General features: G+C 35.7%; 2 protein-coding genes across 4 annotated transcripts in view; both read right to left on the reverse strand.

Moving 5' to 3' along the window:
- LOC125647369 (uncharacterized) overlaps positions 1–16,815 on the reverse strand; it is an 89,322-nt gene that overhangs the window by 56,348 nt on the left and 16,159 nt on the right. For all 3 annotated transcript variants that reach the window (XM_056140897.1, XM_056140898.1, XM_056140896.1), the window contains exon 2: positions 7,465–7,589. In XM_056140897.1, coding sequence (XP_055996872.1) covers positions 7,465–7,561 — 97 coding nt within the window. In that variant the 5' untranslated portion in view covers positions 7,562–7,589. The remainder of the gene's footprint in view (positions 1–7,464; positions 7,590–16,815) is intronic.
- Positions 13,154–16,139, reverse strand: LOC125647822 (E3 SUMO-protein ligase ZBED1-like). Its single transcript, XM_048874645.2, has 3 exons — positions 15,382–16,139; positions 15,034–15,169; positions 13,154–14,884 (listed from the first exon to the last, which is right to left on the reverse strand). Exons 1-3 carry the CDS (start codon positions 15,982–15,984, stop codon positions 13,773–13,775), a joined length of 1,851 nt encoding a protein of 616 aa, XP_048730602.2. The 5' UTR covers positions 15,985–16,139; the 3' UTR covers positions 13,154–13,772.

Here is a 16,815-nt window from a genome sequence, read left to right on the forward strand (position 1 = left end):
AATATCTAAGAAAGTTCAATCAAATTCCTGAATATTCAGCAACATCATTTGATAGATTATATAAAACACCTGCACATAATTGACTCTGACAGCTGACTCCGTATTGTTATTCTAATCTGGGACTCTCTAGCTTTTGTCTCTGTATATTTAAGCTTGTCGCCTTATTAATGTTAGGAGTTAATTGACTCAAATACTGTCCGTGGGAAATTTAGTCCGTCTTCCCATATCTTTTCAATGCTACACTCAAGGAATAAATCAAGTTGACATATAATTCTTCTTCTACAAATCCACGCTGTCTCAGACATCACGTAAATTCACGAAATCTGTAGTCTGCATTGATATTGAAACTGAATAATAACTACAGGGTTCGAAATTAACTTTTTCAAGCACTAGTCCTTACGGACTAGTCACTGTTGATGTTCACTAGTCCGCAAAGCATTTCACTAGTCCGTCCAATATATCATAAAATGATCTTCATTTTAATCAAACCAAACACATCACAGTTGCAAACAATTCAATTTCTGACACCTACAGAAGAAAAGGAGACCACGTACCATATTTTATTTCGCATTCAAAATCTTCAGAAGCATACAATATTAACCTCCGAGTTAATCCTTTTATAAACGTCCATAAGTGCGTTCGAGATCGATGTTCCTGTTGTTTTGGTGCTCAGATTTTAGAGTCACAGGAGTTCGAAATTTTATCAATAAAGTCAATAAAATTCACTCGATTGACCAAGTCATGAGCTATAGTGTTATGAACTACTGTGTTAGAGTCGCGAATTACGAGAACATATGCGCACAAACGTGCATGTTCTCAGACCACACTACTTGCAATTCTTACACCTAGAACACGTTCTCGTGATGTGTACTCGGCGTTCGGAATCGGCAGGAATTTGACAATTTGTGCACGTTCGAAGAACGGCGGTCTCGAACGCACTCCATGTGTTTGGAAGATCAGGATGTCATAGTCATGCAAACACTTGACCATGCAGGTAATCAACCATAAGTTCAAACATCTAAGAGACTCAGACAAATCTTCCTAAAAAATATTTACCAATTGAAGATTGATTTCTGGATTTTCACTAGTCCGTACGGACTAGTGCTATAGAGAGTTCACTAGTCCGACACGTTTTTTACTAGTCTCGGACTTACGGACATGAGTTAATTTCGAACCCTGAACTACTTTTTGCAATTTTTCACATCTTTCAGATAATTTTAACAAATTTTTATGAATGATTTTTCCTATTTCTCAATCTTTTCATAATTTGAATAACTGTGCAGATATCAATACGTATTTACTTCCGCGCCTTCTGTCAGTGCATGGTCTTCACTCGTAACAACTCGGCCACTTCCGTTACCTACAATGGCCAATATCTTCATCCGCTACAATGCCCATGGTGTGTTTCATATATAAAGAGAAGATGTTGTTAATGGACTAAAATAATGCAAGATTTCTACATTTATATGAATTCCTTGTGGTTTGTATCAATATTGTCATGTCATGTATTTTATTTCTTTTGTAAAAGCAACTACTTTTTTGGCAGAAGGATTGACAGAACGTCAACTGTGGTTGCGTAAAGAATTTGAGGCCGTGCAATCGCTATATGGCTTTCGAGCTACTGCTCGACGCCATAACAAGAGGCTCACAGGCCTCGGTCACCTGAATACTAGTGAAAAATTATCACTACTCCCAAGGGCTATGAAATCTAGAAAAAAATTCCCTGCTCTGAATATATAAGCTAAATTTTAACATTCAGCAAAAGTATAAAAACAAGATGTGTTCTTACAACTTCAATGCCCTCATAAGTGCATACACCAGGGCTCGAAATTAGCGAGAAATACTCGCAAAATGCGAGTACATTTGAAAAATAGCAAGTAAAAACAGTGGACACTCGAAAATCTTAGCGAGTGGTGATTTACAAACTATGATCGTATCGTATCCATTTTATACGTTGATGCGCTTTTCTTAAACTTGCACTCTGAATCATACAAACGCTTACATGAACGACCGATTTCAAGAACCGTTTCTATCCGGATTTTTCTTTTACGATCTTTTAAGAAACTCTGAGTCAGACAAATGCTTTAGATATCGGACATCGCATTGTGATGAAAAATATAGACATGTGCAACAAGTCCTGTTCACCTATAGGGGTGATTAAATTGAATTCCAAGTATGAGGCTTTTGTTATTCATTTATCAAAAACAAATCGGAGTCTATGTTTTACCAAGTCTTCAATTTAATCAGAATGTCCTATCTACATTTTGAGGTCGGGCTTTAGTGATGGCACGAGTGCACTGCTCACCGCGTAGACAATATCGTGCTGCTTATAAAACCATGAGTTCCGGATTCGCTTTGAAAAATCACTAGTGACAACCCTGGTGTGGCATGAAATTAGAAGACTGGTTCTAGACCTGCGGTAAACAGGTTGTGGATTAGAGGTGCGATAAGCAATAGACCTAAACATTGCACCATATGACTTACGTAACTTAGTGTCTTGTCCAAACAATGCCTCTTCAGTAATGAATAATGATGGGGAAAATCACAGATTTTAAAAAAAAAAAAAACATGAAAAAAGAGCACTGTTTCACTATTTTTATTTTAGCTTGTAGGTTTTCATTTTAGCCTGTGGATTTTTTATCCACAGGCTAAAATTAGCCTGTGGTAGAAAAAGTTAATTTCGACCCCTGATACACTGATGAAAGGCTTCATATAATATAATATTAGACCTGTGTATTAACATAAAAACATTAAAGAATATGACTAATTTGGACCCATCCTACAGTCAAAACCCTGCGTTGTGAAATTCAAAATTTTTTGTACATCTTTTTTCTGTTGTTCCTTAATTAGTACAGTGATTCAGATTGGAATGCAATTTGATAGGACAGAGGGCCTAAATGATACAAAAATTATAGGCCATTTTGACTGAACTCCATGAAAACTTTAGGCCCTAAATACAATGAAGCAATGCTGCAAAATAAACTCAGAACTTCAAAATTAAACTGACTTTTTATTTTTCAATTCTTCAGTTTAATTATCATGACTGCAGTCAACTGTTTCGGAATTCTTCTCGGTCGTTCCTGTGTTGCAATGTGTTGTTTGCTGTTGTTATTGTTTGATTGTTTTTCATCCCGTTGATAATTGAGACATCACCAGTTGTAGGTGAAGTATCACGAATTTAGACCTATGCTGAGCGCTCAGGGCCATAGCAGTTTGAGTTCTTTAGTGTGCCAATGCCTGCCGCAACACAGTACCTCTGTTTTTAAGGTCACATCCAAAAGACCCGTGATTCTCACTCCTAAATCTAGTAAATGACGAGCGTTTGGTGAAGGAGCAATCACTAACCACGTTTACTTCTTAGGTTTGATGCGGCTATGGCACGAGCGGGACTCGAAGTCACGACATCCTAGTTACAAAGCACTGAGCTACCGCAACCGGAAAATCTGATGTTTAATAGGGTTTGTTGCCAATCATGATCATCAAACCGGACTCTCTTCTTTGAAGCCATTTTTTCAAAACTGGTTCCCCACTGATTGTTGCAAACACAAGTGAGATCAACAAGGGCACCAATTTATTTTTTTCTCAAGATAATTTTGATTGAACGGGAAGTTTTTCAAAATCCTATCAAAATCTTCTTTACAAACGATCGATTGAGTACTTGTATTATGACAAATCAAGACGGATAGCAATTATTTTCCTGTGACCGATAAACACTAAAAAACGATCGGCCATATTGACCAAAAATCGAAAATTTCATAGGCCATGTTGGCCTTTCTGGAGAATTTTAGTTGGCCATTTTAAATATCTATTGGCCATTTTCAATATTTATCGGCCATTTGCCAATGGCCGACGCCAATCTGAATCACTGTAGTATGCATTTAGATTTTATACAGTATCAGAAAACTTACACATAAACACTATATACTAAGTTTAGACCCACCCTGGGGTCAAAACCCCTACCATGGGGATCATGAAATTTACAATTTTGGTAGAAGCCTTCCTGCTTTACATCTTAATGCATTTAGTTTTTCTTAAACATGTGCGGTTCTAAAAGAAGAAGATTTTTGGTCAATTTTGGGCAGTTTTTGTCCCGCCTCTTAAGGTCCCAGGAATGCAGGAATCCTGAAATTTACAGTTTACGTCACCCTTGTCCCAAAGATGCTTCATACCAAATTTGAAAAGAATTGGTATAGTAGTTATCAAGAAGAAGTTAAAATGTCTATTAATGTTCACACATTTAATAACTGGCCATTTTGGCACCACCCTGATACCAAAACTCCTACCCCTGGGATCATCAAATTTACAATTTTAGCATGTACAGTGATTTTTCTACATTTTTAACAAGGGTCCTGTGGCTTTCGAATCAGGAAAAATTGTCGACATTTCAGTCAAATTTGGAAAATCGATTTTATCGTAAATAAGTTTTAAAATCATATCAAACATTATAATGTCTTTATTTTACACATCTAATTTTCTTCAACCTTCTAAAATTTTCAACTATTCTATCCAAATCATCATTCCCATAACTCTTCGTTAAGTCTTATGTATATAATTCACATCGAATGTTTATTGTTTTCAAATACGTTTTCCTTTCATAATTCTATTATTGGGAAAAATGCAAGCTAAATTGGGAAAAAATTGGCAATTTTTAGGAGGGGAAAGGGCCGAAATTCGGACCCAAAATAGGCCTTAAAAAATCATTGGTATAGGACTACATGCAATAGTACTAAAGAAAATGTTATTTAAGTGTTTTACACATAAACACTATATAACAAGTTTGGCCCCACCCTGGGGTCAGAACCCCTACCCCAGGGATCATGAAATTTATAATTTAGGTAGAGGCCTTCCTGCTCTACATCACCATGCATTTAGTTTTTCTTACACATGTGCAGTTCTAGAGAAAAAGTTTTTGAAAATTTGTCAATTTTGGACAGTTTTTGCCCTGCCCCTAACACCCCAGGGGTGCAGGAATCCTGAAATTTACAATTTATGTCTCCCTTGTTCCAAAGACGCTTCATACCCAATATAAATGAAAAGAATTGGACTGATTTTTATATAGAAGTTAAAAATGTTCAATTGCTAACGCAAAACGACGGACGACAACCAATTAGGAGACCTAAAAAAATAAACAAAACAATTTTTTACGATAATATTTGCTGTTAGAGACATAAGAATCATTGTTGGCTCGTTCTAGAATCGTAGTAGCTCTACAACAAGCGCACTGCCATGATCTGTACCAGAAGGAACATTTTAGTTAACTCGTACAACGTTTCAGACTAAGTAAATTACGATGTCAGTGGTCTATTTTTCGGCAAGCGAGTTGTAAATTTTTTAGTCTCAAAATTGGGGAAAATCTACGTTTTTTGGCATTGGGAATGGTACCATTTATCGGTATCAGTTAAATGTAAAGGGGGGGGGGGGGGGGGGGGACCCGCTGAGGCATCTTCCTCTCATCATGGTGATCAAATGTACCAAGTTATCCTATATCCTTCCTAAAATATTCCTCTACTAAGTGACACCGAGACCTTGACCTCGAAAAAACAATAGGCATCTTACACTCATTATTGTGATCAAATGTAACAAGTTTCAATATCCTGAAGCTTTACTATTGCAATTTGGTAACACTGCTTTTAAATGCAAGAACACAATAACCAATACTTTGTTTAAACCAACCACTTTAATATATTGCACAATATTTCCCATATTTTGCCAAAATTTCAATGACCAGAGATTAAGAACTACCGTATTTTGCCGAATATAATACGCAGTGGTGTTTAATACGCACCCCCCACTTTGAGCCTAAAAGTTGGTGAAAAAACGCACTTCGGGTGTATAATACGCAGCAAAAATTTTGACCAAGCGGTAATCTTTATTTTATACTTGGTGTTAATTTTCACTTAATATTTTTGCAGAAATAATGAATTCTAAACAACGCACAATAATTTGCAAACTTTTTGAGATGAGGTCTACATCGCGGTAATCTTCAATGAGAATCTTCAGGGAAATATCAACCCGGACAAGCCTGTTCATTTCAGGAAAGCACGAGATTTTGTAGCATTAAAGTCTTAACTGACTCGATATTTCCTTTGTTGAAACTTAAAATCAATCAAATAGTCGATGTTATAAAAATAAAATTAAACAATTAAACTATCGCTTATTTTACTGTAATCAACACACCATGGTAGGTACAAAGATGCAAATTATCAACTCCTCGTTAACTACGATGACTATTAAAATGTGCGAAAAAAAATTTTGTTAGGTATTTCTTTACAAAAGCAGTGTACACAACAATGGCTTCGTAAAACACACGCTTTTACGCAAGAATAGTTGTTTCAAAGATTCAAATAAGCATTTCATTAAAAATTAGGCCTATTCATAAAACTTACAGTAAATAAACTTTTAGCAAGTGACAAAATTATTTTCCAACAATTTTAGCACGTGTCAAGGCATTATTGTGTACACATGCTTTCAATAATGGCGGCATGCGATGTAATGAATAGTCAGATCCAATGCAATTTGATTGGCTGTTTGTTTCATGATAATTGAATTATTTAGATATTGTAAGTATATATATCACATTTTCTGCAATTTTACGTTTCTGTAGTAATTTTCTTGAGGTCGAATTTTCTACTTAATAAATAGGTGAACGTGAAAAGGCGTACAGTATCCGAAGCCTTGGTCTTTGAGTGAAATATTACACTACTTAATCGCCGAGTTTCATCTGGAAAAAAAGGTCAAAAACCTATTGTGGTATATAATACGCACCCCTTTCTGGCACAAAAATATTCTCTAAAAAAAGTGCGTATTATATTCGGCAAAATATGGTATTTGCATTATCTTGTGTATGTATCCACAAAAGTTTGTACTCAAAATCCTGAGTGCAGTGCCGGTGATATCGTGAGACAACTCAAAAAATTCAATGACTCATTCTTTTGATTTCATCTTGTAAATTTTCACTTTAGACAAATAGATTTTACACCAATGGGCTACAAATTAGCCTGTGCTAGAAAAAGTTAATTTTGACATCTGTTGAGTCCATCCTGCTTACAAGCACACAAAGCATGAGCACCCCTCATGTGCCATCTTTAATTTTACACATATCAATACTTCATGCATGTTACGTCCCTTGTCTGCGATCTTATGGTGATAAAAAAACTGTATTTCCCTATGTTGGCCTTTGTAATTTTCTGATTCATATTTGCTATTTTCTCGGCAATTGCAATCAACTACAATACTGCCCCAGGGTGGGTAACACATTAACTTGTATGAAAACCTGGCATTTGGTTGACCCTGCAAAGGGATGTTACTCAGACAAAGTGTTGATATGCATTTTGTGTAAACCCAAACTGATATTCTTAAAACTTTTAAAACTTCTTTTAAACATCTTTTACAAGAATTAGGGGTTTAATTGAATCATACAGCTCTGAAATCTGTTCAATTGTTGCTCATTATAACATAACATACCTGAATTGTATGGTACATAAGATAAATTTGCTTGGGTGTAGTATTTTGTAAAGCTATCCCCAATCTGGACAGGGTACACTGGTATATTCGGGTTCATTTCAAACTGCTAAATCGTTTACCGATCTCTGTAATGAAAATAAGCAAATCCTTTATTACACTTTTAGTCTTCAACTTCAGATATATATGTATTTATCATCATGACACAGGTTTTCATCAAACACATGTTTACTCATTTACACCTGCAGACACATTAATGTCAGCTGAAGTCAATTTATATCTGTCTTACATGTAAATATACACAAATGCTTCGAAGTGAGCTAGATTTTCTCACATTCAAAGGCTCTCATTTAATGCAGCAAGATGTATATACCCACCCACCCATGCAAGGTGAATTTTGCATAATTATGTTATTTTGTCATTGTAAATAAAAAGGTCACAGACTTATTTTGTACAGAGAGTGCTAGTGATGGGCAATCAGGAAAAAAAAACTAATCGATGATCAGATTAATCGGATGTACCTTTTCGATTGATTAATCGAAAAATAATCGAATTTTAATTTCAAATTTATGGCATAAATATTTTAAATTTACTTTATGTTTTACCCTAGATATTTAGTTATAATTTGAATAAAATCATTATTGATTGTATCTTGTTTAACGTCTCTCTCTCTCTCTCTCGAAAATTTTTCACTCATATGGAGACGTCCAAAATCATAATTAGAACTTAATCCCATACTTTCGATTTTATTTTCCCGGGATAGAGATAGACCTCTCGACTTTTGTTGTTCTTATGGGATCCCGGTTAGAAGAGAGCCTCATTACCCCTTGCTTGTTGTAAGAGGCAAAATCCAAAGCACCGTGTTACAACAGGTGTGGCACAATAAAGATTCCTCCCTGTTGAAAGACTGTAAGCACCGAGCATAGGCCTAAATTTTGCAGGCCTTTACCAGCAATGGTGACGTCTCCATGTGAATGAGAGATTCTCAGGAAAAACGTTAAACAATATTCAATCATTCAATCTTATCGGATGATTCAGCTTCGTCAGCCATTTTGGATTTTAGATAAGTTGCGGCAGGAATATTCGTATTATTAAAAAAAAAACCAACGTCAGCGATTTTCGATTTTCAAAATGACAATTGATTATTCACATCGTTTCAGTTATAGCGACTGACAATCGAAAGTCGGCGACAATCGGTACATCACTAGAGAGTGCATGTGTGTGTTACATACAAGTAGGACTCCAAAGTGCGATGGTCATGTCAAAGTGCGATGGTCTGCACCAAATCCCGACGGTGTGATATGTCAAAGTGTGATGGTCCACACTCATGCTCCAAATTGCGATGGAGTGACACGCCCAAGTCCGTTGGTTTGTAATTGACAGCGTTTTGGTACAGACTGTACCAACCGCGTGTTGTTTCAACGAAATATCAGTGCAAAATCCATGCACAAAGACGTTGCATTTCTACGATATTTGAAAGACGTTAAGAATGACATCACAAACGTTACTGAACCCCGCACCATCAGACTTTGGCGTGACCAGGGTTCGAAATTAACTTTTTCAAGCACTAGTCTGTACGGACTAGTAACTAATGATGTTCATTAGTCTGAAAAGCATTTCACTAGTCCGTCCAGTATATCATATTAAATGATCTTCATTTCTTTTAATAGTATTTAATGAAACCAAACACATCACAGTTGCAAGCAATTCAGTTTCTGACACCTACAGAGGAAAAAGACCACCTTACTTTATTTTGCATTCAAGATCTTTAGAAGCATACAGTAACCTCCAAGTGAATCCTTTTATAAACGTCCATAACTACATAAGTGCGTTTGAGATCAACATTTCCATTGTTTTCGTGCTCAGTTCTTAGTCACAGGAGTTTGAAATTTTATCAATAAAGTCAATAAAATTCACTAGATTGACCAAGCCATGAGCTAGAGTGTTACGAACTCCTGTGTTAAAGTCGCGAATGACGAGAACATGTGCGCACAAACGTGCATGTTCTTAGACCACACTACTTGCAGTTCTTGCACCTTGAACCCGTTCTCGTGATGCGTACTCGGCGTTCGGAATTGGCAGGCATTTGTGCTCATTCGAAGAACGGCGGTCTCGAACGCACTCAATGTTTTTGGAAGATCAGAATGTCATAGTCAAGCAAACACTTAACCATGCAGGTTATCGACCATAAGTTCAAACATCTAAGAGACTCAGATAAATCTTGCTAAAATCTTAACCAATTCAAGATTAATTTCCGGCTTTTCACTAGTCTGTACGGACTAGTGCTATAGAAAATTTACTAGTCCGACACGTCTTTTACTAGTCTCGACTTACGGACATGAGGTAATTTCGAACCCTGGTGACCATCGGACTTTGGCGTAGACAATAGCACTTTCAGAGTCTTACATATATATACATATACAAACCCACCCACAGATAAATATATTACAGGGTTTGACACAAAGCCAACTCAGACTAGTAAAAGCTTGGTAGGTCTAGTTTATTTTGTGACATGGTCGCCGACTGTTCATGTCAAAATACTATGTTTAGCTATAAAACCAAAGTACATATAATTGAAATTTCTAAAACAAGATGTGTTTGTGAAACACAAATGCCCCCTATAATGGTCAATTCCAAAGATGGCCAAGGTCACAAGGATAAATATCTTGGTACCAGTAGAAAGATCTTGTCACAAGAAATGCTCATGTGCAATATGAAAGATCTAATATTTACCATATATAGAAGTTATGACAGTGATTTTTCTACATTTTATACAAGGGTCCTGTGGATTTTGACCTGGGAAAAATTGTCGACATTTCAGTCAAATTAGGAAAAATAAATTTTATCGTAAATAAGTTTTAAAATCATATCAAACATTATCATATTATCTTTATTTGACACATCTTATTTTCTTTAACCTTCTAAAATTTTCAACTATTCTATCCAAATCATCATTCCCATAACTCTTTGTTAAGTCTTATGTATATAATTCACATCGAAAGTTTATTTTTCTCAAATACGTTTTCCTTTCATAATTTTATTATTGGGGAAAATGCAAGCTAAATTGGGAAAAAATTGGCAATTTTGGGAGGGGAAAGGGCCGAAATTCGGGCCCAAAATGGACCTTAAGAAATCACTATGACCAATGTTGATTTTTTTAAAAGGTCAAAAGCTTTAGTACCCATGAAAAGGTCTTGTCACAAGGAATACTCATGTAAAATATCAAAGCTCTGGCACTTACTGTTCAAAAGTTATTAGCAAGGTTAAAGTTTCAGACAGGATGACAGACAGGACAAAAACAATATGCCTTAAAATTATTGAAGATGAGTTCCGGACTTGTGGTTTATAAGCAGCTTGAGTCCTATGAAAATTTGATGAGTCCCATGCATATTTAATGAGTCTTTTTTATATAAGACAATTAAAATGGAAGCAGTACAAAACATATCAATTATAAGATTTATTTTTAATCATTTGCGACCTTAGCCTTGGACGACTAATTGTCCACGCCAACAGAATTACTTCCCCGAATCTCCTATCATCACAACAACCCTATTCAATATTAAACTGCATTTTAATCAAATTATTATTGTGATAATTAAAATAGACGCGTTCTAGTTTTGTTTGCCGACGATCTGTAAAACCTACCAAAGTTTACAAACTACGTGCATGCAACTTTCGATTCCAATAAAAATGGCTACCATATGACAAATATTCATTTATTCAAATATAGATCCTGATTTGTAAAAAAATAAATAATTAGATAAGAAATAAAAATAAATCACTGCCAGTGACAAAATGTTCTTCATTTTGCATTTTATCTAATTATCTTTTTAATATAATATTCTACTTCACACCTAATTGATTGACGCTAAACACACAAGTCGGATTGGGACACTGAACTCCGTGGTATTATCTCGGTTCACTAGAGCGTAACGTTTTACTTAGATTTTTTCCAACTACATGTTTTAATCAATACACAATATCAGGGCTTCTAAGTAATATTATGTTTCTACTCGGAGTCTGTGACACGTCCACGGGACTCACCATATCAGACAAACTTGCGTCCCATATAAATTTCCTGCATCTAGGACGCAGATTCTTGCGTTAGTGACAACCCTGCAAAGGCCTCTCCATGCAAATCACGGTAGCTCACTACACTAAAGCTTATACTCTTTATGACACTACGTCACAGGATGGCAATTTAAATGTTTTGTGAAAGTATTTGTATCGATCGATTTGTTTAACATCGTAGCTCAGTGGTTAAAGCATTGGGTTGGTGAACCACAGATTTTGAGTTCAAATCTGCAAGAGTCTTTTGGTCATATGTGTTGAAATAATATTTTTGAAAATCATGTTTTTATCCAAATTAGCATATTTTCTGCCTTTTGGGCATATGATATTCGCCATTTACAAAACACAGACAAGTCATGGACGCACGGAAATAGAAACAAGAGGCCCATGGGCCTAGAATCGCTCTTCTGATACATTGTAGAACAGGCAAAAATTCTCACTAACCAAGATTCATCAATTACCAAAGTTGATGATGTTAAGTCAAATAGTACCTGAAATGTAACTGTCCAAAAGTAGGTCACGGTGACCTACTTTTGGTCGACACACTGAAGACTCAAGACCCATCAACTGACAAAGTTTGATGATTGTAAGTCAAATAGTATCTGAAATATTCAAATATAGCCGTCAAAATCCAAAAATAGGTCACGGTGACCTACTTTTTAGTCAACACACTCTGAAGACTCAACATGCATCAACTGACAAAGTTTGATAATTATAAGTCAAATAGTATCTGAAATATTAAAATATAGCCGTCAAATTCCAAAAGTAGGTCACGGTGACCTACTTTTTGGTCAACAAACTATGAAGACTCAAGATGCATCAACTGACAAAGTTTGATGATCCTAGCTTTCATAGTGTCCAAAATATGCATCTAAAATTGAAAATGTGAAATTTGAATGTCTGCAAAATTCAAAAAGTAGGTCACTGTGACCTACTTTTTTTTTTTTTTTTTATAAATATGTTTCGAGGCCTCTAGACGCATTAACTCACAAGGTTGGATGATTCTAAAGCTCTCGGTATCTGAAATAACAACTTAAAATGTATTCATAAATGATTAGCCATAAAATTCAGAAAGTAGGTCATAGTGACATACTTTTCACATGACGCACTTCAAGGTCCCATGATCCATCAACTGACAACTTTCGATGATCATAGGCTCAAAAGTGTCCAAGATATGCATCAAAATCCATTTAATAATTACCTGCGTCAAATTCAAAAAGTAGGTCACCATGACCTACTTTTGAAACAATATGATATTAGGTCCTAAGATGCATCAACTGACAAAATTTGATGATCCTAGTCCATATACTAAGCAAAATATCAAAGTTTTAACAAACAGAGTTGTGGAAAACTGCCGGTCATGCCGACAAAACCGATTAAAAATGCTTGTGACTGGTATAAACGCCATTGATATCGGTCCAAATGACCGGCCTGGATTTTTGTTTTTGTTTTGTTTCCTGCAAACATCGGCGCATTTTCCAGCGCAATTATCTTGTAAAACTAAAATGCGATTGCGTAATAGGCCTACTTTTTTCCTTAAACAAGATCGAGGCTGATGAAAGCAAAACAAGCATGGCCGCGTAGCCCATTAAATTTACAGCTGGAGTGAAACTAGGGTTGGGTACCGCCAAAAAAAAAAGTACCGCGGTATACCATGGTATTTGCACAATACCGCGGTACATACCACGGTATACCGCACATTTTACCTTTAAGTAATATGATTTAATTTTTATCGTTTTTTAGTTGTGATTCATTGTATATAATTAGCAGGTAATAGTTAATTGATTGCAAATGGTATTTAATTTATTCGATGCAATATAAAAAGAGAAATATATTGTCAAATTTTATTTTGAAACCAGTATCAACATAAAAGTAAGTATATAGTATATACTTAGTATACAGCAGTGTCTCTGTATCATGACTAGAATCAACAGGAATGACTATTATAAACAAAAGAATATAAAAAAAACCCGCAAAAGTAACAAACTATAATAAACAATGAACATTGGTAAATGGATGGATTAATTGAACTGTTTTAAATCTATATGATCTTATATCATATTTTTTTTCAAGAAGATCAGAGTGTCCACATGCTTTCCTTTAAGGTTAGCCCGTTGTGCAGTTATAATGTCTCCTGCAGTTGAGAACACCCTCTCTGAAGGCACACTTGTGGCTGGGATACAGAGGAAAGATTTAGCTAGATCACACAGCTGTGGATATTTGGTCTTGTGGTCACGCCATCAGTTTAAAGGATTGGCCTTTAGTGGAATTGATGGCTCACTCTTATAATTGATGACTTCCATCTGTACTAACTCAAGGGATGATTTTGGTGGCTCTACTAAAGTAACAAATACATCACCCAAAATGTCATGCAAGACACAGGAGGAATCTGCAAATGTTCCTGTCTTGCTGCTGGTTTCAACAACTGTTTCATTTTTAATCTGAATTTCTGAATCACCAGGAAGCGCAGGCAATAAGGGCAAGTTAGGCTGAACAATCGTAGATGTGTTTTCATCTTCTTTTTCTGTTTTCACAACAAATGGTTTCAATTTGGCTCCTGCTAGACGTACTGCTTCCTGCGTGACATGGTCAAACACATCTGTCTTTTCTTCATCAGTGAGATATGGTAAAGATTTAAAACGAGGATCAATGGCTGACACCATGTTGAGAAAGTCTTTCTTGTCTGCATACCTTGATTCCAAATCATTTTTCATAAGCTTCTTCATCTCCACAACTGTGTGGGAATCATCCTCTTTTGCGACTAGAATGTTGGTGATGAGCTGTCGATGAAGTGGCATAATCACAGAAAGAGTTGGAGTGGATTCAGTGCAGAGCATAGTGGTCATGTCCTTTAAGGGTTTCAAACAAGCTGCAATGTTTTCTGCCAGAGAGACACTCTCATCACTTAGGTTGCTTATATCCTTGTTCTTAATATGTGATAATTCCTTGCATCTAAGTGAAGCTATGACAGCAGCCTGCATTTCTAGAAATCTCTCAATCATATCAAAGGTAGAATTCCATCTGGTACACACATCAATTTTGAGTTTGTGGTTTGGGATAGCCAACAGTTCTGCCTTGGCTTTTAAAACTGATGCTGCCACAGTGCTGCGATGAAAAAATGCAACAATGGTTCTGATACGGGCCAACAGATTAGAGACAGTTTTCACTTTCAGGGAACGTTGTGCTGCTAAATTCAGAGTGTGAGCTAAACCTCCTATGTGAATGCACCCAATTATCTGCCCTGCTTTTAACATATTTGCTGCATTGTCAGACACCAGTGGCGGAGGACCAAGAGGACTTGGAAGTTTCCATTCTTTACAGGCCTCCCTGATGACAGATGCCACATTTTCAGCTGTAAAATACATTCAAAATTAATTAAATTATTACTTTCTTATTTCATCGATTTCTAATTCTCTAATTTTTCATATAAGTAAGTTACACAAGGGTCAAGGAAATATCATCCAATATACATTGTGTAATATGAAATTTAAAACAACAAACCTGTATGACTTTCTGGCATGGGCCTGGTTTGAAGAACATAATTCTGCATCTCCCAATTTGCATCAACAAAGGTTGCCGTGACAGTGACATATGACTCGGTTGACCTCGAGGTCCATCCATCACTAGTGATTGCCACCTTAATTAATTCAGAATATATTTTTGTAATTATGAACTCGGTAAACAATATAAACATTAAACATACACTGTCGTAAAGTGTTAATTAAAATGTGTGTATAGTGACTATGTATTTTCTTTTTCTTAAGTGTTACTTTATCTCAAAAATGAAATTTTTTTTTTCATAATTACCCGTGTCGTTGATGACAAAATAAAATATCTTATCACAATTACCTGTGTTGCTGATGACAAGGTTTTTAGTACATTTTCCTTCACTGCGTTGTACATTTTAGGGATGATGGCCTCACTAAATTGTTTTCGAGATGGAACTTGGTATCTCGGGTTCAATGCATTGATAATATCTCTAAACTCTGGGCTGTCAACCATTCTGTAAGGTCTAAGGTCCTTGACCAAAAATTTAGCAATTTTTTGCGTAATGTCCACTGCTTTGGGTGATGAAGATTTATAAAGCTGTCTATTAGCGAACATCCCAGCTACAGTCAGAGATTGTGGCTGAAAACCATGGGACGCGGCGTTACTTTTTTCAGAGGTAGCTGTAGCAGTACTTGTAACTTGTAGTGGATGGTGACGGCGTAAATGGGCTGTAAGATTAGAAGTGCCACCTCCCGCACACTTGATCACAGAGTCACATAGTTTACAAATCGCAACACTTTCCTCAATCCTTCCATCTGACTTCCTTTTCTTCAGACCAAACTGTTTCCAAATTGAGGATTTTGCTCTTTTATTTGGTACGATCTCAAAATCCGTGTCTGCTACTTCCATTTTACTCGGGGTTTGCCTAATTGGCGGGAACGGTATATGACCCGCATAAAGCATACAACATAAAACAATTTTATAGTCTACCAAATATTAAAGGTTTTCTTATTGAAATGAAATTTATTTCTATCAGTTTTTAAAAATTTTGATATGTTTTTATTAAAAATCAAATCGTTTTATTTTTTAAAATACTTGATACGTATTGCCGATTGTGTACTGTAGTAAGACATACCTTTCATTACATCATGACGAAGAGACAATGTAAATAAAGTGAGTCACAACGTATACAAATGTTGATGTTTGTTTCTTTAATAAATATTTATTTTTTTAATGTATAGATATATTTAGATTTTATATTGTATATTTTTATATCTATGCTTTGTTTCCATTTTATATTTTTGTTAAGAGTTGTCGGACTTGAACATACCGGTATTTGGCCTCGTGTACCGCGGTACATACCGGTAGCGAAAACATACCGGTATACCGGTAATACCGCGCACCTCTAAGTGAAACCAGGTAAAAAATGTAAACTAACAGATGAAGACAAGGTTAAATACGAAAGATCTCGACAAAGAGAATTCAAACACAATTGGACAGAGGGGCGGAAATGGTTAAAATTTGATGGTGTTAAAATGGCATGCAATATTTGCATTGACAGACTGCCGGCTGCGTACCAAATAACCGCTTACAAAATTTTATCGTCGCCTCATTAAAATACAGGTACTCTTCTATAAGAGATCATGAAAATTCTGTTCTTAACCGAGGAACTGTGGATATTTCACATGCATAGAAATGGAGACTGAGTAAATGTAATTATGAAGTATATCGATGTTTAATAAAGGAAATAAATGTTGTGTACTTTTTGTTTTGTTTTTTTTTTATTTTGTGACT

Source organism: Ostrea edulis, chromosome 6 (assembly GCF_947568905.1).
Source record: "Ostrea edulis chromosome 6, xbOstEdul1.1, whole genome shotgun sequence".
Classification (NCBI taxonomy): Eukaryota; Metazoa; Mollusca; class Bivalvia; order Ostreida; family Ostreidae; genus Ostrea; species Ostrea edulis.